General features: G+C 33.5%; 1 protein-coding gene across 1 annotated transcript in view; it reads left to right on the forward strand.

The window, feature by feature from the left end:
- LOC129219428 (cAMP-specific 3',5'-cyclic phosphodiesterase, isoforms N/G-like) overlaps positions 1 to 27,997 on the forward strand; it is a 368,114-nt gene that overhangs the window by 292,807 nt on the left and 47,310 nt on the right. The window contains exons 3-5 of the mRNA XM_054853827.1: positions 13,462 to 13,560; positions 18,694 to 18,743; positions 23,699 to 23,811. Of these exons, the coding sequence (XP_054709802.1) occupies positions 13,462 to 13,560; positions 18,694 to 18,743; positions 23,699 to 23,811 (262 nt within the window). The remainder of the gene's footprint in view (positions 1 to 13,461; positions 13,561 to 18,693; positions 18,744 to 23,698; positions 23,812 to 27,997) is intronic.

The following is a 27,997-nucleotide window of genomic DNA, read 5'->3' on the forward strand; positions in this document are numbered from 1 at the left end:
TGCCTAACCCTTTTTGCATTTTTTTTTCACTTATTTTTCTGCTTGTAGATTGATGGGAGGGTGTCTACTTTACGTTTTTTACATGAAAAAAAGAGAAATATGTATGGAGGAAATTCTCTTTGTCGGGTCCACTAAATCATATCACCCCCCCGGGTTGTTACATTGTTTCGGCGGTTGTGATCATTTAGTTAGATCTCCATTTTTTAAATAGATTTCACTCATTAATTATGCAAATTTTAATTATGAATGGCTGTGTAATATCTCCTAAATACAAATTTGTAGCAATGAACGATTTAGGCAAGTTTAATGATACGTCGGTTATAACACAGCTTTCTGTACACATTTATTTAATATTTTGTCCTTAGACGTGGGAAAGCGTATAGTGGACGAGAGATTGTTTTGCGCATTTGTTATAAAAATGAATATAATTATAAAAAGTACATCGTTTCTATTAGTGGGGGTTGATATCCACTCAAAAAAATCGGGGGGGGGGGGGGATATATTGTGTCCAAAACATTGCTGTCGAAATATGTCGCCGTGAAAAATTCGCCATTACAAAAATATCGCCGTTCCAAACGGCCACATCACCTTGACCCTATTTCGCCCTATTTAAAAGAATTGCCTGGTCGCCAATGTGCTTGCAAAAAGTGAAGGTGCATAATTTTGTGGTTTGAGTTTTCTAATTTACCTTATGCTCATTACCTTTTTCTTCTAGGGGGGTATACCTTATCATGCTATAATTAACGAGCATCTATGTGTAAAACAACTTTAAAAAAAAACTGAGGAGAAAAATTAGAGAATAATTACTTACTTTTTATATGGCATGTTTTATACTTTACACCACAATAATTTAATCGAGTAGCATTGCTACTCGGGGTTCCCGAGTGGCAAAAGTAACAACAACAGAAGTAATATATCTTTTTAATTTAATTATGTATTTATTAATGTTTAATTTCATTTATATATTGATTAATGTCGATTAATTTATTAATATTACAGACTACTGCATTCTTTTGGAACTTATATCATTTAGACACTTAACAAAAACTCATGCAAAACCAAGCTACAAAATTAAGCAACCTCAGTTTTTCTAAATTATTGGCGACTTTTAACTTGCGCTGTTTTCAAAGAGCTACGCATTTTGTCAACGCGATATGCATTTTTCGTCATTTTAGAAAAGAGATATTTTGAAATGATATCTTTGAACGGTTACATGGTTGACCGGTGATTTTTGCACGACGTTGTTTTTTTACTAGCGAGACATTTTGGTGGCGACATTTTCACCCCAAACCAAAGATGTTGCTTTCTGATTACTCAATATTTAACAGACCTAGTACATTCCTCAAAGGCTGGCATACATTTACAAGTATTCATGTGGCACTACTGTCAGCGCGAATAACTATTGTCATTAAAGAAATTAAGGCACTCAGTTTCTCACAGGGGGATAACCGGGCTATTACGATGCAAAAATCGCACAAGGAATTAAATTTAGCTGTGAGCATCCCAAGCCAAAAAGATACTCAGAAAAACTCATTTTAGATACCGACCGAATCTGACGTCCTTAATTTTTGTCGTCTAAGTACGACTTAGTCGCTTAATATCCCCTAAGCGGCTATGCCACTGGGTGTGTCATTCCAAGCTCGTCAGCTTGCGAGATCGAGATTTCCGCTCACGTGATCGGTTTGTGACGTATAAATGTCGCATAGTAGTATTCTAATCTACTCCGAACTTAGCTTGCGGCTAGGTGACCGCCCCGGGCACTGAGCTCAGATAATCATAGACTTCCTCTTGGAAGGCCTAAAATGTTCTAGAAATTACAATCATAGGTTGTTGCAGAAACCAATCGGGTATCCCGAGCCCGAGTAGAGAATGCTACCCGATTTCTGGCAGATATGTACTGCTTCCTTTCACAGAGCACGTCTAAGGTGGAAGTCCCAATTTTATTCACATAGCACACGGAAGATGGAAGCACCATATCTATCCATTTCAATCCAAACCAGAAGCTGAACAGCATCCGGTTCAACGTCCCCAGAGGTTTAATTTGGTATTGGAACTCGAAACACTTTATGACCACGACATGCTAAAGACGTGCTCCCCAGCCCCAGTCAACATTAGCGAGCACGAAGGGACATCGAAATCACAGATTCCTTCAGTCCAACGCCTTATCGATCGCATAACCGACTTCAAATGCTTACAAAGGAGGCCTAGCGTTAACATTTACAGGGCTAACCCACTGACACACATTTTCCGGTGCGTTTCTGGATCATCGTGGGGTTCGTTCCTTGAAAAAAAGTTCGCGCTTATGCGCTAGGGCCGACGAGAGGCCATGTCAGCCTAGTCGGAAAAGGAGCCTGGACCTTGGGGGAGGGGGGGGGCACACTGACGGGGAAAAAATAGTTTCAATGTATGAAAATTTGATTTTGATGTGTGAATTTCTGTGTTGTATTTTATTCTTTTTGAATTAATTGGCGAGCAGTATTCCTGAATTAAAATTATGTTTCTTTAAAATTTACTTTTTTGGCATTTACTGTTACGGCCCTTAAAATAGAGTTAATTGTTTTCTAGTAAGCAATTCTTTCTTCCTTTTCTTTTTTTTTAAATTTTCTTTTTTTTTGGGGGGGAGGACCCGGTGACAAAACTGATTAGGAAACCACATTGACTCTCTCCGGCCCTGCTTATGCGTGAATAAAGTTCAAGCTATTGCGTGAAGCTCAAAGCAACAGAAGAATAAAGCGCAAGGCGATAGTATCGGGAATTGCAAACTTCTTCAAGGTGCATGAACTGCTGCAATTTTGAGGCCTTACCGAATTCGATACCTTTAAACACTATGTAAGTTTTCTCCAGAACTACAAAGCTCTGATGATGTGAAAAAACTTTTTGAAAGAAAGACCAAAATAAAAAATGAATTATGTTTTACTTTGAAGTTTTTTTTTTAAATGAATTTCTGTATCAGAGCAAGACTTCATAATCATCATAGGGAAAAACAGCAAAATACTAACACAATAACTCCCCCAGAATTACCTTTGGGGATAACATATGGCAGTCCTTCCATGTATCTAAAATATTGTGTGCGTCACAACCAGTAGCGCAGCCACAAACTCACTTCTGAGTGGAATTTTTGGCCATAACTGCCCTCTTATATGTAAATGAACTACCTTATTAGGATTGCCAATGGGTTTTCTGCTAGTTTTTCCTGGGGGGGGGGGGTTTAAAACCAAAAAACATATTTATTTCTGGTGTTGCAGAGGGGGCTCGTCACCCCCCCCCCCCCCCACAAAGGATGAATTTATTTTAACTATTTTTTTTATTATTTTTTAATTGACTTCTCTACAACTTTTAGTTATTTAAAAAGAACACAAAAGACACGCACAGTAATTTTGTTTGCTAAAGAAGTAACACCTGGTGTCCAAGGGCCCAGAGTGGCAGAATACATTGAACTCGCTGGTTTCAAATTCAACAGAATGTAATATCGCGAATTGTCTATTAATTCTTTTATGATGGAACCAATAATTAACATTTTTTAAAAAATGTAGTCGTGCCTAAAAGAGTCATTTCGATCCAGGAAGCTATTTGCGAAATAATAGATTTATGTTTCAGCTTATAAAAAATGCAAAATGAAAGAAAATCATATGGTAGTTTCTTGGCAAAACCATGATATTAATGGAAACAGCATGAATGATTAATATGTTTTCTGAACTGTATCATGACTTTAAAATTTAATCAACAACTGCTTTAAAATTCACTCAGAAATAATTTCCGAGTTCTTCACTAAAACTCATATCTTATGAAGCTATGATTTTCTTAATCATATAATATTAAAATGTAAATTAATTTACGAAAACTCAAAGGAGGTATGGGTTTATTTAATAACCTAACCCTCGTATTATAATGATTATGACAATGTTCCTGATTAAAACTGCTCATTGTATATGCATCTCGGTGATATCATACGGGGTTAAATTTTTAATTGGCTTGAAACGTTTAAGATGTTTTACGTCCACATTCAAATAGTGCGTAATATTTATGTACTTAGAAAAGTAGATTCATTGACCTTAGGGAAACCTGAAAAAAAATGTAAATTAAGTCATGAAAACTTTTTTATGAAACATTGTATGTGGGGGAGGAGGGGGGAGTTGCTATTCAATTTCCCGTGCCCTCCTCCAAAAGATTTTTCTGTATCCGCCCCCTGGTTAAGAGGGGGCATTGCCCCTCCCCTGTGGCTTTCGAAATTAATGTATATTTGGGGACATTTCACCGTCACGTGCAGGACAAAAATACGCGTAAATTTCATTAACATTTCGTCATATCTCGTAATATTTTAATGAAACAGGGGGTAAGCAATTTTTTTAATCTTTACCTTTGATACAAAGATACTCCTAACACAATTGTATTTTTTTTACGCAATTATTTTTTTAAATAAAATTTATTTACATACGTGCGGGACATGCAAAGTCAACCTCTGGTAGCTTGCTTATGAATAGGCTAATATTTTTTGCTCTATTAATACAGCATAGACGAAACAAATTGTAAATTTTGAAAGCTATGGTTCCATCCTAAAGGAAACATATCTCATTAGTTTAGAAAAAAAATATTTAATCCATTGAAAACAAATATGTATATGCCCATTCCCTTAAAAATTGTCATTTTGTCCCGCACGTGACGGTTCCTATATTTCATAAAAAAGAAATAATTTTTGAAGAAAGTTTTTGCTTATGAAGTCGCACATGCGTTTGTGATTTCTTAAGCAACAAAATTTTGTTCATCATCCTTTTAAATTATTATTTTTTATGAAATATATGAAGTGTCACGTGCGGGACAATAAATTACCGTTTTCCATGGGATGGCCCATTTACACACAAAAGTGTTGTGTGTGTGTGTGGGGGGGGGGGTTGTTCCCAGATATAATCAGCATTGCGCGTTTCTACCCCTTTGTCTCACTCCCGCCCTGAAAAATTAAAAATGACTGGTCTGAACAGCACAAAGAATCGGAATGAAAGGGGGGGGGGGTCATAATAATATTCGGGGTGCATTAAGAATCTGGTACCCTCCCTCCTCCGGATAGTTTCTGGACTTCCAAAAAAGCAATTTTTGGCTAGTTTTGGTTTGAGGGGGGGGGATTGATGTGAACCCCCCCTTGCACCTCCACTTTTATTGCACAAATGACCTTCCGATGGAAAAAGGACAAACATATCCATTGGTTTGTCCTTTCGTATGCATGTGTAATGATTCTTTTTGCGTTTGTTTTCTCCGTTTGATTTTTAATAAAAAAGGAATTTTATTTCCCTCTCTCGATTACAAACAACCATGGGCGCCCATATGTAAAATTGTAAGGGGGGGGGGGCTCAGATATTTTAACCATGGTTTTAGCAGAATATTTTCCCCATGGAAGCTGATTTCAGGACAGATGAGAGTCATTAAAATTTGACCTTTTCAATAAACTTATTCATTAATGGCTGGAGAAGAAATGGTTTTTTACATTTTTGAACAGAAAAAAGTACTAAAAGGAAGGAAGTTTTTAATTTCTACGGGGGGGGGGGGGGGCTCGAGCCCCCCCTATATGGGCGACCTTGCAAACAACGCGACCAGATATAATATTAGTCATAAATAAGTTGAACACTTTTTTGCCTGACAAGATCGCTATTTTTCAATGAAGATAAAAACTCCAATGTAAGGAATCCTTTTTTCGCACGCAAATCTGTTCGTGCGCCCACATTTTTGTTGCGCGCATCACCTTTCGCGCGATCAATGTTTCCTTTGGTTAACCTTTCGCGCGGTAGATGGCGGCGTAGGTGCATCGGGCACAAGGCCGGGACTTGAGATAAGTAAATGAAATGTGCTATTTACATCCGGCGATTAAAGAATAAGATGCCGAATGATCGTCGCGACGAAAAAAAAAACCGCTATTGTACATTCAAATCTCAGGTTTTCGGAGTCCCGATGGCGTTGAAATACCTACGGAGATTGAAAGTCGTCTCATTTGCATCTATCCATTTGCCATCATGGCCAAGAGGACATGACCCATCCAAGAAGTGAACCTGTCCATCGAAATGTGTGTTTTATGTGATTGTTTCTGAGCTCAATTTCAAGTGCCGACATTCGAGATGCAATAATTAATCTGAAACGTGAGAAAAACACGTGATTAACTCGTAACTCGGAAGAGTGTCCGATAGCTTCCCGATGCAGTGGATCGAGTTTAAGGAGGAGAGTTCGTTGCCAAGGACGCTGAGCACCGGGTGTCCTCAGATGTAAACAAAGATCTTCGTTCTGGGAGAAGTTAGAAACTGGTTATACCTATCCCGGGTAATTTGCTTTTCTTTTACAAACACTTCTCCTTTCGCCAATGATCACTTTAGATTGTTATACTTAAAGGGTTACAGTACCTCAAAAATGATGAAACGATGAAAAAAAATTTTATTGCTTATTTCAAAACAAAAAACTATTCTGAACACAGGGGAAAAGTTTCATTGCTTTAGTTCAAATATATAAAAAGTTATGAGTGGTTTTAGGCCATGCTCCCTATGTGTTCTTATGCAAAAGAAAAACTTCAAATTGCTTTTTCTCGATGATGGTTTTTTTGTGTTTTCATGTCATTAGAATCCCTAAGGATTTTTTTTTTTTCTATTAAAGATACAGCTTTAAAGTAATACTTTTTACAATTGGGATAACATATTTGACAAAACTGTGCATTGGATAAGCATTTTATAAATGACTCTAATGTTTAGAGCATGTTAAACCTTTAAAAACCAAATTTTATAAAAAAAAAAAAAAAAAAAACTTTGATTTTTTACATAATTAATCCCCAGAAAATTTTCGAATGAACTCATAAGCAAATGAATGCACAGATTTTTAGAGATGATTATAGTGATCGTTTTGCAAAAAACATTTTTTAAATGAGTGCAAAAATAAAAAAGCCTTAGGAATTTTAAAAAGCTGAAATTTTCCTCAATGTTTTGAATTTTCAAAAAAAGTAGGCAATATTTTTAAATTTTGAAAATAAATCATTGATTACGAAATAAGTATGCATGTTATGGTTTTAAAGAAATATAAAATTTATATAAATTAAAAGAAATTGTTTGAAAGGTGACCCCTTAAAGTTGGGAATGAGGGGAGAAAGCCCCGTTTTTTCTTCTCATCTTCTCAGATAAATCGAAAAATGGAAAATGTTTTGCACTAAATATTATTTTCAAATTTATATTTCCTTTTTTTCTTTGCATCTATTACACATTCAGTATCCCACATGAAAACACTAACTTTGATTTCAAACTGTAAGGTAATTTAATTTTTCTGTATAAACCAAAGTATTATTTGCTATTTTTCTCACTAAAACTAAATGGAATGTATTTTTTTTTTAAATACAGGTATTGCATTGAACGTATTTGACCAGTTTTCAGTTTAGCTGACTCTTATGTAAAACTTTATTTGTCTAAATGAATAACAAAAACTTTTATTTTAAAGTCACTCATTTTAAAGTTGCCAAGGCAATAATTTTTCAAAAAAAAAAAATTAAAAATAAATAAATAAATAAATTCTCAAAAAATGAAAACACATAATTAATGGAATCACAGGACAGAATTTTATCAAGTAGTGGAAATGTGAAAGTTGGGTTTTTAATGTATGTTCATTTAATGAATATGTGTGTACATTAATTCATGTACATGCATATATATATATATATATATATATATATATATATATATATATATATATATATATATATATATATAAATATTTATACACACAACTACAAAACTTTCTGTTTCAATACAGCAAATGTCACACACACAAAAAAAAGAGATAAAGAAAGAAAAAAAAAAGAAGAGATTTAGCCATTTTTGGTAAATTGTGAATATAAAAATAAGTACAGGGAGGCAGGAAATGGAAGGTCTCATTTTTTTTAAAGAAAAAGATTCATGTGTGTTTATGTCAATAATTCAAAGGGAAAAAAAAGAATTGCATGTAATTTTTGATGATTTGAATAATTTTTTGTATTTCAAATATAAAAAGCTACAGGGAGGCAGGAAATGGAAAGGCTCATTGTTTTAAAGTAAATGATTCATGTATGTTTATGTTAATAATATAAAGAACAAAAAGAATTGCATGTTGTTTTAAATATTCAACACTGTTTGCTACAAAAATATTCATATTAGGAAATTAGATTTTCATGTAAAAAAACTTTTTTTCTAATAAGTTTTTCTATCACCTCAAAATTTTTGTAAATTTGTAGCTCTACTTATGCTATAGAACACTAGTTCTCAGCCTCGGAGGCGCCCTCCTAGGGAGGCGTACATCAACTGCGAGTAGGCCCAAGCATTATTAAAATTGTCCAAAATTTTGTTTTCGCGACCTCAATTTCGAAACAACTACGGAAGATATTTGACGAACCCTATTCCTTCTCGTAATGTCATCAGAGATGGTTTCCAATTGCGTATTTAAGTTTTCCATTTCGAAACCTTTCTGGGAAAGAACAGTTAAAACCCATCTATGTCCAGACACCATAAAAGATGTCCTACAATTTTTTGTTTTCAGTTTCGAAAAGTTTCTTCTCTAGAGCAATCGCCCTGCATCAAAAAAAAAAAAAAAAAAAAAAGATATTAAAAGTTGCACTTTAGGACATTATTTCAAAAAAGATTTCAGACTATCTCTCCCGACTCCCACTGTTCCCCAGCATCATTAGTAAAGATCATCTAAAATTTTGTTTTAAAAACTAATTTTTTTTGGGGAGGGGGAGAGGGGGGATAGTTCCTGAACTCATCCCTTTCTCTAACATCATCAAAGATAACATACAATTGCATATGTAGGACTTCAGTTACGAAAATTTTCCAGGGCGAGTTCTGAATGCGATTATTTCTTGTTGACTTAGATGGCCTAAAACTGCATTTCCAATGCTTCAGTTTCAAAAAAATTCCCGGGAGAGCAGCCCAGATCCCACTCCTTTGAACATTATTGAAGGAAATCAAAGAAAGAAACCCATCCCTCATTTTGTCAAACAGGGGGAGCACGAAAACTTCAACTGTCACTGGACGCTCTGCGCCTCTGGTAATGGCTGGGGGGGGGGGGATACGATATCGATAGAGTTTGGATATGTGAGGTGTGACGTAATTTCCAAGTTTGACCTAGGGCGTAAATAGATGTTCATCCGGCTCTGTTCTTGAGTGTATAAAAAATAAAATATGAAAATCAACCATTAACTTATACAATTTTGTGGCCACATATGAATATTAATTAACTGTTTGTAGTTGCATATCCTGGGGGGGGGGGGGTTGAAGTACATCCCCTTTCAAAACTTAGATATTATCTTTTTTCGACCATAGAAAAAAACCAAAACTTGCCATAGCCCTCTCCATTTCGACTCCCCCCCCCCCCCTATTTTTAATCCTAGATTACTTCAAGGAATGTTATTTATTTCTTTGCTGCTGGGATTTCATATGTTCTCACTTCTACTAAGTTGAAAAATAAAGTTTTGTGTAGTAATCTCAAGATTTGTGTATGAAATTAGCTGGATTTTTATTTAAAACCAGACTTCTGCTATCCTAATCAGCTTCAGTTTCCTATTGTTGCTGCTGGAGTGTCAAGCACCTATTACGGAAGGTTTGAAAGAGTGTGGTATTTGATTTATTTGTTTGTTTATATTGGAACTGCATATTGGTTTCTCATCATTTTCTTCTTGTAACTTTGAACATAACAACGAGCTATATGAATTAGCTTTGTGAGCTGCAGGGGGGCCCACTTTGGGGAGGTCACAGGCTGCACTATTGAAATTTTTAGGAGGGGGGTGTTTTAAGGGGTTGTTGAGAGAAATGCTTATGAGGTGAAATATTTTTTAAAAAATCTGAGATGGAGGATTTGTTTTTAAATCTGATGTTGACAACATGGATTTCATTGAAGAACATCAAATAATAAAAATTTTAACGAGCCACAACTTAACAATAGAGGTCATTACATTTTTTAAAGAATGAAAAGTAGCCATATTATGTGTTGAAATAAATCTAATTAATATTTTGTCAGATTTATTCTTTGCACTATTTTTTTTTTCAAATTAAATAGTTAAATTTTGTTAACTGACTCTTAATCTATGCTATCAGACTGCACTGAACAAATAGTATGCATTTTTTATAATTTTTTTGATTATCATAAATTCTTTACCCCACAGGTTACCCATTTTCACCTGCATGGGGTAAAATGTGTATACAAAACATAGTCATAAACACTCTCCTCACAAATAAATTTGTATCAAAATAAGTGCTAAAATCCTTTAATTCTACTGTCAACATATGTAATGTCCAGCCATGGAAAAAATTATAAGAACACATTGAAAAATGAGTTATGTATGAAAATAATCAACTGCAAACAAAATCAAACATAATTTACAACTTGTAAATAGGAAACATTAGAAACCTGTTAGTATGAAATTAAATTAAAGTATAATTGTTAAATAAGGACATTAACAAATATGTCCCGCTAAAAAAAAAGGGAAATTCTACAAATTCATTTTTTTTTCAACTGCAATTATCAGTTGTCTAGTTGTTGACTCAAAAAATTCAATTAAAGTTTATTTAGAGATATTTTTACTCGTCAATTCAATGGATGACGTCTTTTTTTTTTGCATATTGTGTCCCATCCTTAGACATGTCTCTAGTTAAAATGCCCCACAGATTCTCGTCGGGATTTAAATAAAGACTTCTTGTGGTCCAGTCCAGAATTTTCACCGAATTTGCCTCAAACCATGAATGTGATCCACAAGACATATGAGGCAGTGAGAAGCAAAGGGATGCAAGTGGACATTTTCAAGTTTTGAGTAAAACGACTAATAAGATTACGTCCTAAGTAGGCTTTCATTGAATTTTTTTTTCTAAATCATGCTGTACAGCTGGACCTACCAGGGTTACTAATACTATCTCTTGCTCCAAGACAGAGGAGGGGTTCACCTACCATTTGTACTGGTTATCTCCAAATTTTTTATTTTGCCACATGCATCCCTTTGCTTCTCACTACCTCATATGTCAACTTGCATTGTCTTGTTGAAACAAATAATCACCACACTGTGATAAGGGATGCTTCAGGTAATAAATTTTCAGCTAGCATATCAACAAATGAATCTGAATTCAAGGGATCTCGAATCGACACAATTGGTGGTGCTTCATTAGCTGCAAAACCTGCCCACATTCATCACAAAACTGCCTCCAACCTGTCGTTTAGAAAAAAAAAAAGGATTCATTTTGCAAATTATGCCAGTATTTGAAAATCATCTGGCCCGTCCAAATAAAAGTTTTTTCACCAGAAAATACGACATATTCCCAGCGAAACCCGAAAGAAACGTGTTTCTTAGCAGATTCCAATCAAAGCTTCTTTTGAAGCTTTGTGAATGGTGAATGTGACCTCAATTTAGCATATGTAAACTCGGAATTCTTTCGCAAAACATTAAGTACTGTTCGGCTTGTGCAAGATTTATCGGTCTTCGAAATTTTGATCTATTTTGAAAATTAAAATAATGTTCATGATTTTTTCTAAAAGATAAATCTTTGGACTGAATTTCTCGTATGAGTAAAACTTTATTTATAAACATGCCAAAATTGAACATGAGCTTTTCCAAAAATTTTCTTGTCCCCCCCCCTTCCCCGTTGATGGCATACCTCCTCAAATGCTACAAAGCACCCTTCCCCCCAAATATCCTTGAAGCATTGAAATTAAAATAGCCAAAAGTTTTCCAGATTGTTATGGGAAAAATATGGAAAATAAAGTTAATGATCAAAATTAAGAACGCCTTTTTATTGATCGAAATACTTAAAAATGCTAAAATAAGGAATGCATTGAGGTGTCGAAAACGTGGAGTACAACACTGCTACGACAGCTTAAAAAAATTGATTTCAAGCAATTTATAAATGGACTTATGAGAAATTAGACACACTGAATAATTGATTTCTTGTTATAATATTTATATTTTGATTTAAGGATACAGTACGTAAATGCAAGATCTAATTTTTTTAAATTTAATTTTGAAACTCAGTATGTGTGGGTTAAATTTGTAAGTTAATGCAATTTTGTAACTCATTTATTGTATCAAAATCATTGCGTCCCAAAGTGATCACGTTAAGCACAGACTACTGTACAATTTTCACACTTATGAAAAATTCATATTACTGCATTAATAATGTTTCTTTTTTGATTGAATCTAAAAATGGTCCATTCATTTTTGGGACATAAAAAGTTCTCTTCTGAGACATTCTGGGTCCTTTCAGTGCAGGGTTTGCAAAATCCCAGGTTTTTTTTTTAAATGCCCATGGACCCAGGGTTTTTTGGGTTTTTTTAAATAAAACCAAAAAAAAAAAAAAAACTCAACTAAAGCTGGGTTTTTTAAAAGAAATGTGGGTTTTTTGTCTTTTTTTAGGTAAAATGTGGGGTACTTGTAGTGTATTGTAGCGTAAGTATATGGACAAAGCATAAAAATTGCCTTGGGGTAAAAAACGCCGGAAAATTCAGCGTTTTCTGAAGAAAAGTATAAAAGATAACAAAACCCAAGAATGGCGAAGTTTCAAATTTTTTAGTTTCCATGATTACCAACAGTTGAGGCAAAGTTACTTCTTGAGTGATAAAATCTATTGTTCGTTTTTAATTAAGTCGTTTTTTTTTTTTTGCATTTTACTTTATTGTATTTCGTTTTGTTATGCAATACTACTGTAGAACCTCAAGTAGTTTAAATCTCTTTTTACTGAATTCCAGTTTAATCAAGACATTTCTTTGAATTTTATGTTGCCTGTTTTTCTATTTCTGTGTACAGAGTAAGAAATATTAAACTTTTTTGTAAGATAATGAAAATACTGTACATCCTATTCTGTTTTCTGTCCGACCGTTTGTAAAATCTGTTAGTTTCTAAAAACTTTGTTTATTTGAGATTTGTGACGTGTTGGTTTGCAGAAAATAATTCACATGAAAACCTTTCAGCTAGAGTAGTTTCCTCTGTACAATCGACAATAATTGAGAAAATCAGACGTGACAGGACATATTCAAGATAGTTTGAGATATTTATTGACCAGTTAAAGAAAAAGTTAAATATATTTATTTGAAATCTTTGAAGTATTTTTTTAATGCCGTTAAGAGATAAGAAATACTATTAAAGTTTAAAATTCATTTTTTTATGTCCATTGTTTGTGGTGAAGAAAATAAAAAAGAAGTTTAAATTGTGAAAGTATTTAAATTATTTTTTTAAAAACTTCTCAGAAAATTTTAAAAAACCCAAAAGTAGGCTAAATAATGGGTTTTTTTAAATGGGTTTTTTCAAAAAAAACCCATTGGGTCCAATCCGGCCAACCCTGTTTCAGAGAGCAGTGAACTTTTCAAATTCCTGCACAGCCTACTGTCATTTTATTCTTAAGTCAATGCTATGTATGTGTACCCGCATAAAAAAACTGATACTGTTAGTTTGTTTCTAGCATGTTTGTTTGATTATTTAATTTCTTTTTTCAGACATTGTGAAGATCTTATAGTCACTCCATTTGCTCAGATATTGGCCAGTTTGAAAAATGTTCGGAATAATTATGTCCATCTTACTGAACTTGCTGATAAGTATGTCATATATTTTTGCCTTATTTATTTTTTCTCAGGGAAAATTAATCATACTTTCAAAAAATTCCTTGTTTTGCGTTTTAGCTTAAATATTGTGATATTAACTCATGTTTTGAATAAAATTTTGAAATAAGCTGAACTAAATCAGAGTTAAATACTAAAGTGTTTTATTTTTTGAGTAGAGTTCTAGAAACTGCATCTTGGTGTTAATGAATCTCAATCAGAATTTTTTTTTAATGTAAACTTTATAAAGGTTGGATTTTGAATTAGTTTTGTCATTATCATAGTTATGCATTTATTTCACTTGAAATTGTGTATAAAATATACAGAAACCTCCTTAAAATGAACTCATAATAGGAATTTTTAAAATTGATTTGTCTTAACGGTATTTCATCTTATCCAAATGGCAAATGATAGGACTGGGGTTGCAAATGTAGTTTGACTGTATGTTTTTTATACTTTCAAAAGTTGAAGTTTTTCTTATAAATTCATAATTTGTTCTACATGTATTGTGGCAGTATTTAATCAAAATTATATCCTTATATAGAAGGCAAAGAAACCAATGTTATTATTTTTTTTTCCTTTTAAAAACCAAGCATTATGCAATATTTCAATCATTTTCAATACGATTAGGCCTTGAATTTTTAAATAAAACCAATGCCTCATTAAAGCAAGAGCACAAAGTTGTCCTAGTTAATTATTCAGATTTGATCAAGAACTTATGATTTTATGCTGAGTGGGATACAAGGCATCCATTAAGTTTATTCAGTAAATTACCGCCCACTAGCCAGGGCTAAAGCAGAGATACGTGAATTACACCGCCAGCTCAGTCATTTCCAGCCGAGGACTGCAGTTTCGTGCTTATTAGCACTCATCAGCGTGGCATAGGAAAGTGACTGAGCAGGAGATAGAAAAACCTCTTAAGGAAGCCAAGAGTGCCAAACAAACTGGTAGCTAATATGGAATTAGCAGACCAGACGAGCATAGGCGGATTTAGGACTGAGTTTCTGGGGGGGCAGGATTTTTTTTTTGGAGCGACATTTTTAATTGCCCCCCCCCCCTTCCCATGTTTTTGTCTGTTTTTTGTGATGCGTAAGGCCATTCTTTACTTTTTTATGTGTCGTTTTCATTACTGTGTGTAATCATGCTGTCCTTTTTAAATTGACTTTAAAAGAGAGGGGGCTGGTATTAAGAGAGTAACGCAGTGCTCCCTTTTAAGTGGGATATAGAATATCTCCAGTTTTAGGGGGCCCGGGAGTTACTCCCCCGGAGGAAATTATCTAAAATGGATATAAAATTCTGCATTTTGAAGTCTTACAAGGGTTAATTGGAAATAATAGGCAAATATTTTTTTTTTAAGTTTTACGCTTTAAAACTGCTTTGTGATGCAAGTTAATACTTTAAAAGAAATGGTGCACAGATTTAGAGAATAGGTATCAAGAGAGTAACATACTACCCATTTGAACAATTCTTAATTTATACACTTGATAAGAAACAAAATTGAAGCACACTTTGCTTAGGAGTTTCAAAGACTTGTCTAATTATTTTCAAGGTTTGGTTGGTTAGAATTGGGTTTTTGGTTCAAGAGTCCTTGTAGGCTATACTGCGCCAATCTTTTCAGGGATTTTAGAACCTATCAATAATTTGCACTTTCCAGCTTCTGAAATTGAGTAGTAGATTATACACTTGTACAGTATTGTTCAAACTTTGTAAAAAACAGCTATTTTAAGTTTAAAAGAAAAAATAAACTTTAATTTCCTATTCAAAAAAGAAAAATTCATGATTTTTTTTTTGTTATAAGATTTTGGAAGATAAGTTGTTACTATATAAACTCCTCCCAAAACTGGAGAGCATTGTCCCCTTTGCCCCCCCCCCCCCATGAATCCACCCATGCTCTTCTGAACTATTCAAAAACGAAAAAATAATGATTTTTTTTTTAAATTTTTTTAAGATGTGTTGTTACTACATAAAGTCCTCCCAAAACTGGGGGGGCATTGCCCCCCTCTGACCCCCCATAAATCCGCCCATGCAGACGAGTGACCGAAGCAATGATTCGGTTCAACTCGAAGATTGAACGCGGCCTCGCGTTCAATACGGAGTAATTCACGTATCTCTGCTTTAGCCCTGGCTATTGGGCGGTAATTTACTGAATATACCTTGCCTCACGTTCAATCTTCGAGTTGAACCGAACCATTGCTTCGGTCACTCGTCTGGTCTGCTAATTCCATATTAGCTACCAGTTTGTTTCACACTCTTGGCTTCCTTGAGAGGTTTTTCTATCTCCAGCTCAGTCACTTTCCTATGCCGGGCTGATGAGTGCTAATAAGCACGAAACTGCAGTCCTCGGCTGGAAATGACTGAGCTGGCGGTGTAATTCACGTATCCATTAAGTTGTTCACATAAAATATTTGATGAATCATTGTAATGAAATAAACTTTACAGTTAGTTATTTCATTGTCTAACCCAATTGTTCAATTTAAAAGTTACATCAATAACCTTTAAAGGTTTGGGGTCTGTAAAACGTTTTTTGCTATTTCTCATGACAATGTCTTAAAATGAGAGTTTTGGACGTTGACTTTTACCTAAATGTCATCGATATAATCTATTGCTGCCCGTATATTCTGTAGGGTGGTCCTTATTTAAGGCTAAAAAATAAAATTATAAATTTTCAACGGGCCACCCCCTAGTTTTGATTTAGTACATAAAAAGAATTACTGTAATTTTTTGAGATTTTTAAGACAAATTTTAGGGGTCGCTATCGCACCTGAAACTTTTGAATTTTTAGTAAGAATTTCAAAATTTCGCATTTTTAGTAAAAACAACAGTATTTATTAAACATTTCTTACAATTTATAATTAAGCACAACTATTAAGATTTAAAAAAAACTCTTTCAATCAATATAAATAAAGAACCAAATCACAGTATATTTACGTTTTAAGACAATAAGATGCATTTTTTAGAGTCCGGATATTTGCTTCTGAACTGTTTCACTAACAGCAACAAGTACTGCTTTTGTTCTTCACCTTTTGTAAAAAAAATATTGTAATCTTCCATTAGTGTAACTCCATGTTCCGATGCATTATTTACAACTTTTAATCAGGAGTGCCACCCCCTAAGAACAAGGGCATATCCCCCTAAATATTGCAAAGACCCCTCCCCCCAAAAGGAAAATACCCCTCAAAACATCCCCCCCTAAAATTTCAATGGCACACCCCTATTTTAATGAACTAACAATTTCTTTACTTGGCTTGTAGGATTCGTCTTCTTTCCATTCTGTCACATCTTTTTGATGAAATTCTGAAGATGCACTCAAGGTTTTAAAAAACTGCATTGGGTTGCTCGATGCAAAATTATTCAAACCATTTTTGAATCGATTGTTGCAGAAAGGGCCTAAGTCCAATGGATTCCCATAGAACTTACGCCCTTTCTGAAATAATCGATTCTTTTAAGGGGATTGCATCTGGATCTATTCGGGCTCTCTTTAGGGGTTCATCATCTCCTTTTCTTTTTAAAGTGTCCACCATCTTCCCTTTCATTTCTTGAGGAACACAATCGTCAAAAAACACGAGCCACGATAGATACCACAAATGGCGAACAAACTTATTTCTTTCATACTTTTTTATGCTTTTTAAGATTTGCAAATCATTTTTTGGGGCAAAACAAGTAGTTGCTGCTTGAAACTAACTCTTTACATAGTATTTGACTACAAACGAGCATATGTCGCGAATGCCATCTCTTTCTTGTTCGGAAAGTTCAAATTGATCTCTAAATAAATTTTAAGAGCATAAATTGCCTCTTTTATCAATTAAGCATGATGTAACCCTCCCCCCCCCCCATCTGGAGCTCTGAAGCTTATTCCCCCTTTGGAAATTCTTCCAAGAAATATGATGGTCAACTCTAAAAGTTCTTTGTATTCGTCCCGAGGTTGGAACTGTCAAGTTGATTCTTGGCAAACTCAACGATATCTGGTGCATTTTGGATTTTGGTGAAATTTTTAAATAACTTTTGATTAAGTCTATCCTAAATTAAGAATGAAATACTGGCAATCCCCTTTCAGAGAAATATATTCAACTCCGTACAGTAGCAGATTGCTGTCTAATCAGTTCATCGGTTTGAGAGTCAAATTTAAAGCACATTGCTTTTGTCACGTTACGTTTTCTACACATAAATAAAAAGAGAAAAGAAAGTAAGAAAAAAAACAGCAAAATAATGGTGTTTGATAGAACTAACATTATAATCATTTTTGCTTTCCATACTGTCAACTGGTTCGAGCCTGAAAAAACAGGAACAGCGGCGCCATTATTAGTATTATTCCCCAATGAAAGAAAAGAAAATTCACCAGTCTTACTCTCTGAACATATGGTCGTAAAATATCATATCAAAACATTAAACTTGAATTTGACTCCCTTCTACCTTGTACGAGAAGGAAGGTAGACGTCCTGTGTAAACAGCAGGAGGTATTGCTTTTTATTTATGCATTTTTTTAGTTTACAGTAAAGTTCATTTGAATTTTGTGGAAAAATTCTGAATATTTACAACTTTGAAGCTTGGTAGCGACGCCTAAAAGACATTTTTTTTTGTCTGAAATTTTTGTGGAAGTCTTATTTTAGACCGTAAACAAAAATGGGAGGGTGGCCCGTTTAAATTTCAAAAGTTCATTTTTAAGGACCACCCTAATATTCTGTTACTTAGGGCCTGCGTAGATGATCAGCATATCTCAGTAAATGAATCTGTAGACTTAAATTTAATCTTGGGAAATGCAATTAAACATTTCATCTCATGACAATTCTCACTAGTAAGGAAAGTGAGTTTCTTGAAATTTTATCGTTGTCTTTCTAAGTATAATATCCTAACCTCTGAGCAAAACTTGAGTTGAAACTATAAACTCTAACCAAGCATTTCATGGGATACTAGAAATTAGTTCTGGAAATCAGATTTTAAATATCCACCTATTTATTTTTGTTTTGTACATTTTAGTGCTCGAGTTCAATTACACGCTGCTTGTCAACTAGTAACAAATCATCTCTTGTAAAAAATGTTGATTTTAATGTATATGCTTAACAAAGGATATTCTGTTTAACCATATATTGATTATTTATAAAACTTCAATGCCTCTTTTGTTTTATGTTCAAGGACCAGCAAACGTTCATCAACCTCTGCCTCTTCTAACAAGCCCCTTTCTGGTGAGTTTTGTATAATTTTACAATAACTGTTGTTTTCGGTTTTAGTCACTTTTTTTTTTCTTTTTGAATCTATAATTGAGAAATCATAATGAAATTTTAGGTCACATTTTGAAAGTTTCATTAATTTTTTAAAAAATATTTTAATGGTATTTTTCTATCTCTCTCTCTCTTTTTGCTAATCTAGTTTTAGCTTTCATTTCCAGTTAGTCTTATTTTGAGAATTATTTAAATAGGTTGTATAGGGGAGAGAGGAGCATGTTGGAACATTTTTTTATATTTTGTTCCATAATTTATTAAGTTATGGAACAAAACGTAATAAGTTATGTAATATAAACGTAATAAGTATTATATGGATGCTTTACTTGCCAAATCGATTAACTCCACAAAACAGAAAGTAGAGAAAAGTGATGAAGAAGATTGTGTTTTCCATAGGAGTAAATAGGACCTCTCGTGTTACATTTTCTGCCATCACATGGTCAGAAATGTACTCAACCAAACCTTTAATATAAATTCACATGCTAAGCATTGATTAAGAACTGTTAAAGCAGAAATGAGGATTTTTTTAAAAAGTGGAGTTAATCGATTTGGCAACTGAGACATCCATATATTGGTTAAACCACTATGGGTTATTGCTACAAACTTTGGCTACAATTTAAAACAAAATAATTTTTTAAAAGTTCACATGGCAGAAAATTAATGATAATATAACCAGAGAAAAACTGTTCCAACATGCCTCATGGTGGGGCATGTTGGAACATACTGTGGGGCTAGGTTTAACACAGTTGAACAAATTATAAAATATTTAATTATCCAAATATGAAGATACAGATAATACTTAATAAACTAGTCTGATAGACCCCATGATTTGAATTTTTACAGGCCTTCATAAATTGACAAATCATATGGAAATACCAATTTTCTAGCGCACCTGTCAGTACCACCAACTGGGTTAGGGGGTGGATATATGTGACAAATATCTTCACAGGAGTATGATCCACGATCCTCTTTATCAGGGAAAACAAAACCTTTTTCGCCATTGCCTTCTACTTTGCCAACAAAGTGTAAAATTTTCTTTTTAAGTGGCAAACTTCACGAGAATGAAGTCATTAATTTAAGGTTTCTTATCCTCACAAATTGGCAAATCAAATTCAACAGAATCATCATCATCTGTAGTGGAATCTTATTCCATTTCTTCATCCGTATCATTTTCTGAGGATAATTAAATGCTCTTTCGTCTTTTACCTTTATTTGAACGAAATGTGCTTAAGAGGTTAAGCTTTCTCTGGGATGCAGCAATAAAAAAAAAGGCTTTTACTTATTTTGTTCTCTTCATTTTAAAGCTTCTTCAATTGGGGGAACTAAGGACACTTGACCCAATTTTTGGTTTTTTATTTTCAATTTGTTTTGTAGAATTGTTAGAAAGAAGTAAAAAAAAAAGTAAATAAGTTCCCATTGTGCACATTATTATGGCTAAAAATAATAGCATAATTCTAAGTAGAAATGGTACAAATAAATTTTCCTCAAGTCTGTGTATGGGTGTGATGTGCCATCACAATTGATAGCTTTTATGTTCTTTGTATCAATTGCACTTTCTTCCATAAATCATAAAATTGAAGTTACAATTTCTTTCCCTGAGCCATTTACTGGAGTATCATGTCCGAAATATTTTGAGTCCGGTTCCTCAACTAAAGATATGTGTTCTTCTTCTACAAGTTTTCGCACTAATTTTCCTCTTACCATTTCTTTGGTAATTGTTTCATCCTTTCGTCCATCAAAGAATAAAGCTAGTAGTTCAGAAGTACGCTTTGAGCTCATACATTGATAAGCTTTTTTTCTTCCACAGAAAATCTTAGATTTGTCTATTACTGCTGCTTGATTTTCACATTTAACTACACTGATATCTTTCAAAAGAGCAGTAGCTAGATGAGCACCAGCTCTGTTAGAAACGGATCTGCGGTTATAAGCTCTTGCAAAGGAGGGGAGGATATTTGGCAATTTTTTTTATTGAAATAGTAGAAACATTTTTCTGTTTTTTTTATGATGCACTTCCTCATATTCACTTGGCTCGCTTGATTCTTGAGATATTTGGTCACATTCCAAATAAAATTCACCAGTTTGATGACTTTGACTTTTTGATTCTATATTTTTAGTTTCTTCAAGGTTTACATTTAGTAGTTTCAAAGACCTAAACTGTCTTTCCTTTCGTTTAACTTTTTGCTTTCTTTTTTATCTGTATTTCCTATAGTTAGACGTCTTAAACCCTGCTGGTTGTTCAAAAATGTATGCTCTAATGGAGGAAACTTTTTGGCAGCTGGACAGCCACAGTTGTTAACTTGACATTTGCAAGAACAAATATGAAAAATTCTGATTTAAGTTTTCAATATCAGACTTGAACAATTTTGTAGATGCTTTGAAGCTGTTTGAATGCTTCCTGCTAGCTCCTGGGGATTTTTCAATGTTTTCCCATTTTTGATCTAACCTTAAAATCATCTGCATAATGTTTTTTCCGCTAGAAGTGGGAATAAAATCTCTCATCCACAACTCTTAAGCTTTAGAGCCACTCGCGTAGCAATCATCCCTTTTTTTTGGCTGACGGCATCCCTCCGACATAAAACTTTCAATCCATTCAAAACACGGCAACACATCTAGTTTCGTGGGAAGAACGTTCATAGTACTATATCTCTTTGGGTTGGCCGATTATCGGCAGTTCCATAGATTTTCTTGTCGATTGAGGTACTCGACTCATAACTGAAATTAACAAACTTCACCACACATTCACTAAGCAAGACAATTATACCACTAAATAAACTGTTAACAGTAATATGCACTAGTTACTATAACATAAAACTATAAGTCAATAGAGAAAAAAAAAGCTGCGGTGTGAGAAGATCTCATGACATGTGCTTATGGTACCGCACATATCAAGCAGGAACTGTGTGACGAGATGCTCATAGTTTGCTTTATAGTTTATATTACTTTACCCCACATAAATCACAGATGATTCCCAGTCTTAAGTGTTGATTCAGTTAGAATCTACAATCATAAACAAGTTTCTAACCAAGCCGCATGGCCTAGTAAAATGCTTTTTTTTTTTTTTTTTTTTGTAAAAATCACACATGTTTAGAATATATGGGGGAGACCTGTATACGGTTTATAATAGTTTTTTACCCCTTACTTTTTCTCCGACTTTACTATGTACATTTTTCAACTTGAAAATTTTTTAACATTTGTTCTAAATTTAAAAAAAAAATGAAAAAATTTTTTTTAAAAAGAAAATTGAAAACTTTAGGCCTCGTGCAGAACACCTAAATATTTTTTGATTCGGATGAAATTTTTTATGTAGTATGTGGGTGGGTAGGGGCAACTTTTTATCAATGTGTCAAATTTAATTTCCTAGAAGTTTTTTCGATACACCCTACTATACAATAGTTGATATGGCACCAAATATATATATATATATATATTCATCAGAACCAAATGAACCTTTTCATGATCAGGCGTTGCTCTCATAGCTATCAAAAGTAAGACTACTCATAAATCATGAACGAATTCTTCTTACATGACACATTTGGCAGTGAGTATTTTAGGTACTGTGTTGCTCTTATGGGTGATCATACTTCATATTGAAAGCACTTTTCGTATACCAAACCGAAACATGCTGCTCAATATTTTTAAGCACCAAGATTGTGTGGTATTTCATTATACTTTACTATGTTGTTTACAGTGACTCTGTGATTATACCAAAAAAAAAAATCATATCCTTTAAAGTTTGGATATATTTTTTTTTAATATTCACAAATTTTGTGAGTTTTCCCCAAGATTTTTTTTTTTTTTTGGAAAAGTAAGCTTCTTATTGAGCTTCGGGCAAACTTCTTTTTACATGGTATCCAAGTAACAGAAATACAAATGTGACGAACCAGCAACAAAGTCTCTGCCCAGCTTGGCTGGTCCTATGCTATTTATTAGTCCCCAATGAAGTTCAATGGCTCTGTAAAGCCATCTACCTCTTTGCTCATTACCGCATCTTCTGGTAAGCTTTTCGAAGTCAATTGCCCACAACCGAACTAAATGTAGTATATTTTTTTTCTAAATTCCAGGTTAACCTGAGTTTTGAATAGCTAAACAATGGCTCATATCTTGCGTTCTGTGCCAAATAGAACTCATTTTATGTCTTTCATTTTGATAAATTGAAAACAGCTAAATCACCTCCCCTCGAACTCCTCTTTGCTCCAGGCTATACATGTTAAACCTTCTAATTCTGGTATATCTGAAAGTTCCTTTGTTAGCCTAATAGCCCTTCTTTTGACCCTTTCCAATAAAGAAATATTTTTCTTTAGATAAGGAGACTAAAACTTAGCAGCATATTCCAAATGAGGTCGTATAAAGGCAGATAAACCTTCTTAGATTTGTTTGAAATAGATCTGCTGATAAACCTGAGCATTCTATCGGCTTTGTTACTTGCTATGCTGCACTATTGACTAAACTTGAAGTCCTTATTGGTTAAGACACCCAGATGAATAACATTTTCTTCCTGACTAATGACTGAACCCTGTTAATAATCATTTGTAAGTTTTTTCTCCTTGACCTGACTTGGCAATCATGCAGCTGCTGACTATATTGATACATTTTTAACATTGTATAATTTAAATTTTTTTTATTTTAATTAAGTATAATTAATGCTAACTGTGGAAACTTTTGTCTAATGATTCATATTTGTCTTTAATGAGAGTAAATTAGAAGAGATAAGTCTTTGCTAAGTAATTAAGTGGCATGGTAAATGCATTTTTGAGGAATTAACCTTGTGTAGATGGGGCAAAATATGTCTTTGTGTTGTTTAATTTCTTGTTGCATTATTGATTTTTTGTCTTTCCATTTTCCGGCAATTGTTTCAATTTATTATACTTGTATTGTATACTTTAGGTTCATTAGTTAAAAAACTTTGTTCTCTTATACAGATGAAGATTACACAAAGCTGGCTGGTGAAACTTTGGTTGAACTGGACTGGTGTTTGGATCAGCTGGAGAATATTCATACTCATCGTTCTGTTGGTGACATGGCATCCAGCAAGGTAGATAATGAGTTTTTCTGTTTTTATTCATTAAAGATTTTGTACCAAATAAAATGCTTCCAAGTGGACTAATTTTCTGAATTTGAATCGTGTCTTAATTTAACAGATTAAGGATTTTTAAGATGTTATGATTTTTAAAAGTGGTATTGCACAATGTTATTAGTTTTTACTTCGATGTTGTGCTGATATTGCACATTTAAAATATTTCTATTTATTTCATTATTTATTTATTTTTTTGTGACCTGTTATTGGAAAAAAAAAATCTTCTCATTTGAACACATGAAGTTTCATAAAAGTGAATACAAAACCATCAAAAATCCAACAAGGTAAAATTTTGAGAATAATTTACTAAAAATTGAAAAAGAAGGTATGAGGTGTTAAAAAAAATTGTAAGCAGCATAGCAAATTTTTTTTTTTCTTTTTGCTCATTCTGTCTCTATCAATTAACTGTTTATCATTTAGCATAGCATAACAACATTTTGACTCTTAGTAAATGGAATGATTGTCAGCTGTATAGAAAAATACACGACATTCTCAATGCATGTGTGAAAAGTTTAATAGAGTAACTCTTGAATTGTGCATCTGGGCAATTCCACGGTAACAGATGCATTACTTGGTGCATTAATATCCTTCAAAAACTCCAAATACCTTAAAACCTCATGCATTTTTAAAGAACAGGGACTCTACTTCTATGAGGAGGGTGGTCCAATACCTCCTGATGAAAAAACCTTATCATATTTCTTGTTTCATTGGTGGGACATGTTTCCGTCAACACCAGGGTTGGCAAGTTTCTGCCAAGGCGGTTAAAACCACTGGTAGAAACCGGTTAAAACCGGCATGGCAGAAACCACTTTCTGCCACTTTGCAGCAGAAACTGGCAAAAACTCACAAAATGAAAAATTAATTCTTGATATACAACAGAAAATGCATGGAAAAAAAAATTAATTGTTAACCAAAGTACTGTAATTTTATTACAAAATTATCACAATTCAAAATCAAATGTTACATTGTTTGGACCCTGCAATTGCCTCTTAGAAAATGTGGTTACAAAAATCTAAACAGGTTCTCAATTTATTAGATACAAATGAGAAATTTTAGAATATTCTTAAAACAGAAGAGCTAGCAGACAATGCATCAAGGAGCAGGCAATGTTCGTGAAACTTTCATCCATTGTATAACTGGTCCACCATGTAGTAACTGGGGTTGTGGCAAAATTTTGACTGAAAAAATAAGTTTTCAGAAATGAGGCCAATTTGTTTTGAAAGGCTGTGACATTAGGTACAAAATTTAGGCAAGTAAAATTCTGGCACTTTCTTAACTTGAAGCACATGACATGATAATTTCAATCACAAACAATTTAGAGGAATCATATAAGTGAGCAAATTACAATCAGTAATACCTGTTTGATTCTGTATGTCACTCCTCTTTCCTAAGAACCCCTGTATGATTTTTTATCCTTTGTTAAATTAATCCAAATACTACAAGCCTCTGCAATCGGAAAGTTAGTTCCCTTTCTGAACTAAATCAAGGCACCAGCGTGGGATTTTATTTTTTTAAATGATGAAATGATGTTCAGTTTTTTAGTTTACTTAAACAAATATCATTTACTAATTACTTGAGTTATTAAAAACATTTTTAAGTTCTTGCCAGTTTCTGCCGTTTTTTACCGGTTATAACCAGTTTCTGCCACTGGCACGGCAAAAACTAGTTTCTGCCGGCAGAAAGCCAACCCTGGTCAACACAGCCATAATCTAACTGATATTTTTATTGTGTTAGTGGACAACCAGCTGATTTGGCAGCACCATTTGAAAGCTCTGATCATTTTTTGTTATCTTCAGCAGGATTTTTATTCATACAGAGAATCTGGACACCTGTAGGAGCTCCTGTTACCTCGCTTTTTGCAACCCCCTTCTAGTAGTGTTATTATTTCGTCTTTACTGATGGTTGAACCTTCACTTTGTAGAACAGCAGAGTTTGGATTGCAAACGCAAATGTTGGAAGCTCTGGATTCGTTCGAATTCAGTTTGCATGGTTTTCGATTTTTTTGTTTTAAAATTGAATTTTTTCTATTGTTGGGTGCTTGACACTATATTAAACAATGAAGTATGTTTTTGCAATACTTGCCTTCAGTCTTGATGCGATGTACTGAAAAAGTTGTTGATATTTCATGAATTCCAATCGATCTTCCTTCAAGTTTATCCACTGTTGCAAGTACTTTGCATTTGGGAGGAAGATGATTGCTATCTTCTTTCATATAACTTTTGAGCATTTGCCAAATTTGTGACACCATTTGCAACTTGGCTAAGTGCTTTGGTTTCAAACCAAATGTGATGTTTCAGTTGATATGATTCAGTCGCATATGATTTCAATTATGTTTTGATACCTGCTTCTGACTGTAAATATTGTAACCTGATCCTTTGTACAATGGGTACTTTACACCTCATCCTGGTATGCAATAGTGTAATTTTCTGAAAAGTCAGTTGGAACCAATGCTCTTGTAGAATCCTTTTTAATTTTATCTTATAACTTAGGAAAATACTCACTTTGTCTCTCTATAATGCAAAAGTTTAACAAGAACTTAGGCAATAACTTTTTAGGGCATTAATGTCATCTTCCACTGTGCCTTTATACCATATTTTGCTAACACGACTCTCTTGTTTTCTCCCGTTGGTACCATTTTACTTGCTTATAGATATATAGATATTAATTTCAGGCAGAATAATTTCTGGAACACTAGAGTGTTCATTTGTAGCAGATTCACAAACTCACGTTAAAAAGTTAGTAAATCTGCATATATTATTCATACACTCATCACTTCTAATGCCTTTACAACATTTCCTATTTTCTCGGGGAATACAATTTTAACAGATTAAAAATCTTTTTAAACAAAGCCTATATTTACATGTATTTGACATACACATATATTAACCAGGAGTATGATAGATACAGATCACATTAAGTAGGATGTGCCTGTTATTTAATGTGATATGTCAGAGGTGTCCACCCCCTAAGAATAAGGGCACACCCACCCCTAAATATCGTGAAGACCCCCCCCCCCAAAGCAAGAGCCCCCCCAAAAATGAAAAATACCCATAAATCCCCTCTCTAAAACACCCCCTCTGCCTCCAAAAATTTCAATGGCGCATTTTGCACCATGACCCCCCTCTCCCCTGGGTGGGCACCCCTGGATTGATACCCCTTCCCATTACTGATTAAAAAAAAGTGCTACATCTGTTGCGGGAAAAGTAATCCTTTAATATAAGAATTGCTTTTAAAGGTTGCTATATCGATAGGATGTTAATGAAGTTAAAAAATTGAGTAGATGAATAAAATCCAACAAGAAAGTTTTACAGAAACTGAAAAAATAACTAATTTGTGTAATGGATGTATCAATATTTAAAGAAATTTTCTATTAATTCACTTAACTAATAAATAAAACTTGAAGATATTTTAGTCTCCTTTTTAATTTAAATTAAACGTTGAAATAATACTTTAACTTTTATTGAAATAAAGTCAAATTACTGCATTTGTATATTTCTTTTACACCCTTCACATCAAGCAAATTTTTGCACAAAATGCAAACATTATGAGCATTTTTTTTATTTTTTCAGTAAGCGATATGCTCCAAGACTCTAAAAAAGTAGAGTATTTTTAAGTCATGGTTTTCATTTTCATGTCTTATGCCTTATTTCAAAATGGAATTGCCACCTGTAAGAGTCATTGTTAATTTAATTAGCAAATTTATATTTTCTCATATAGCTTCATCAAATACTAGCTAAACAAAGCAAAAAGCATGCAAAAACTGACAGGTATGATTTTCCTAGCTAATTATCATGTACCACTCTTGAACTTTTTTTTTATTTATTTATTTATTTATTTTTTGAATAACAGTAGAATGGATTTTACAGTTCAATTTTTTTCAGCAGCAATTTTTTATTTACTTATTTATTTTATTTCATTTTATTAATTTTTTTGACCAAAAGTATATTTTTAAGAGATGGAATTATTTTCAATCAATAAATTAGATGAATGTGGTAACTTATTTTACAATTTTACACCATGGAAAACTGAAATGAAATTTTTTTTAGTATTTATTCTATCTTGGTGAAAAAAATTCTAAAAGTTGTTAGCTTTAGTCTAAAACTGTTATGTTTGCTATTAATTGAGCATTTAATCAGTGGCATAG

This window comes from Uloborus diversus, chromosome 3, assembly GCF_026930045.1.
Source record: "Uloborus diversus isolate 005 chromosome 3, Udiv.v.3.1, whole genome shotgun sequence".
NCBI classification, from domain to species: Eukaryota; Metazoa; Arthropoda; class Arachnida; order Araneae; family Uloboridae; genus Uloborus; species Uloborus diversus.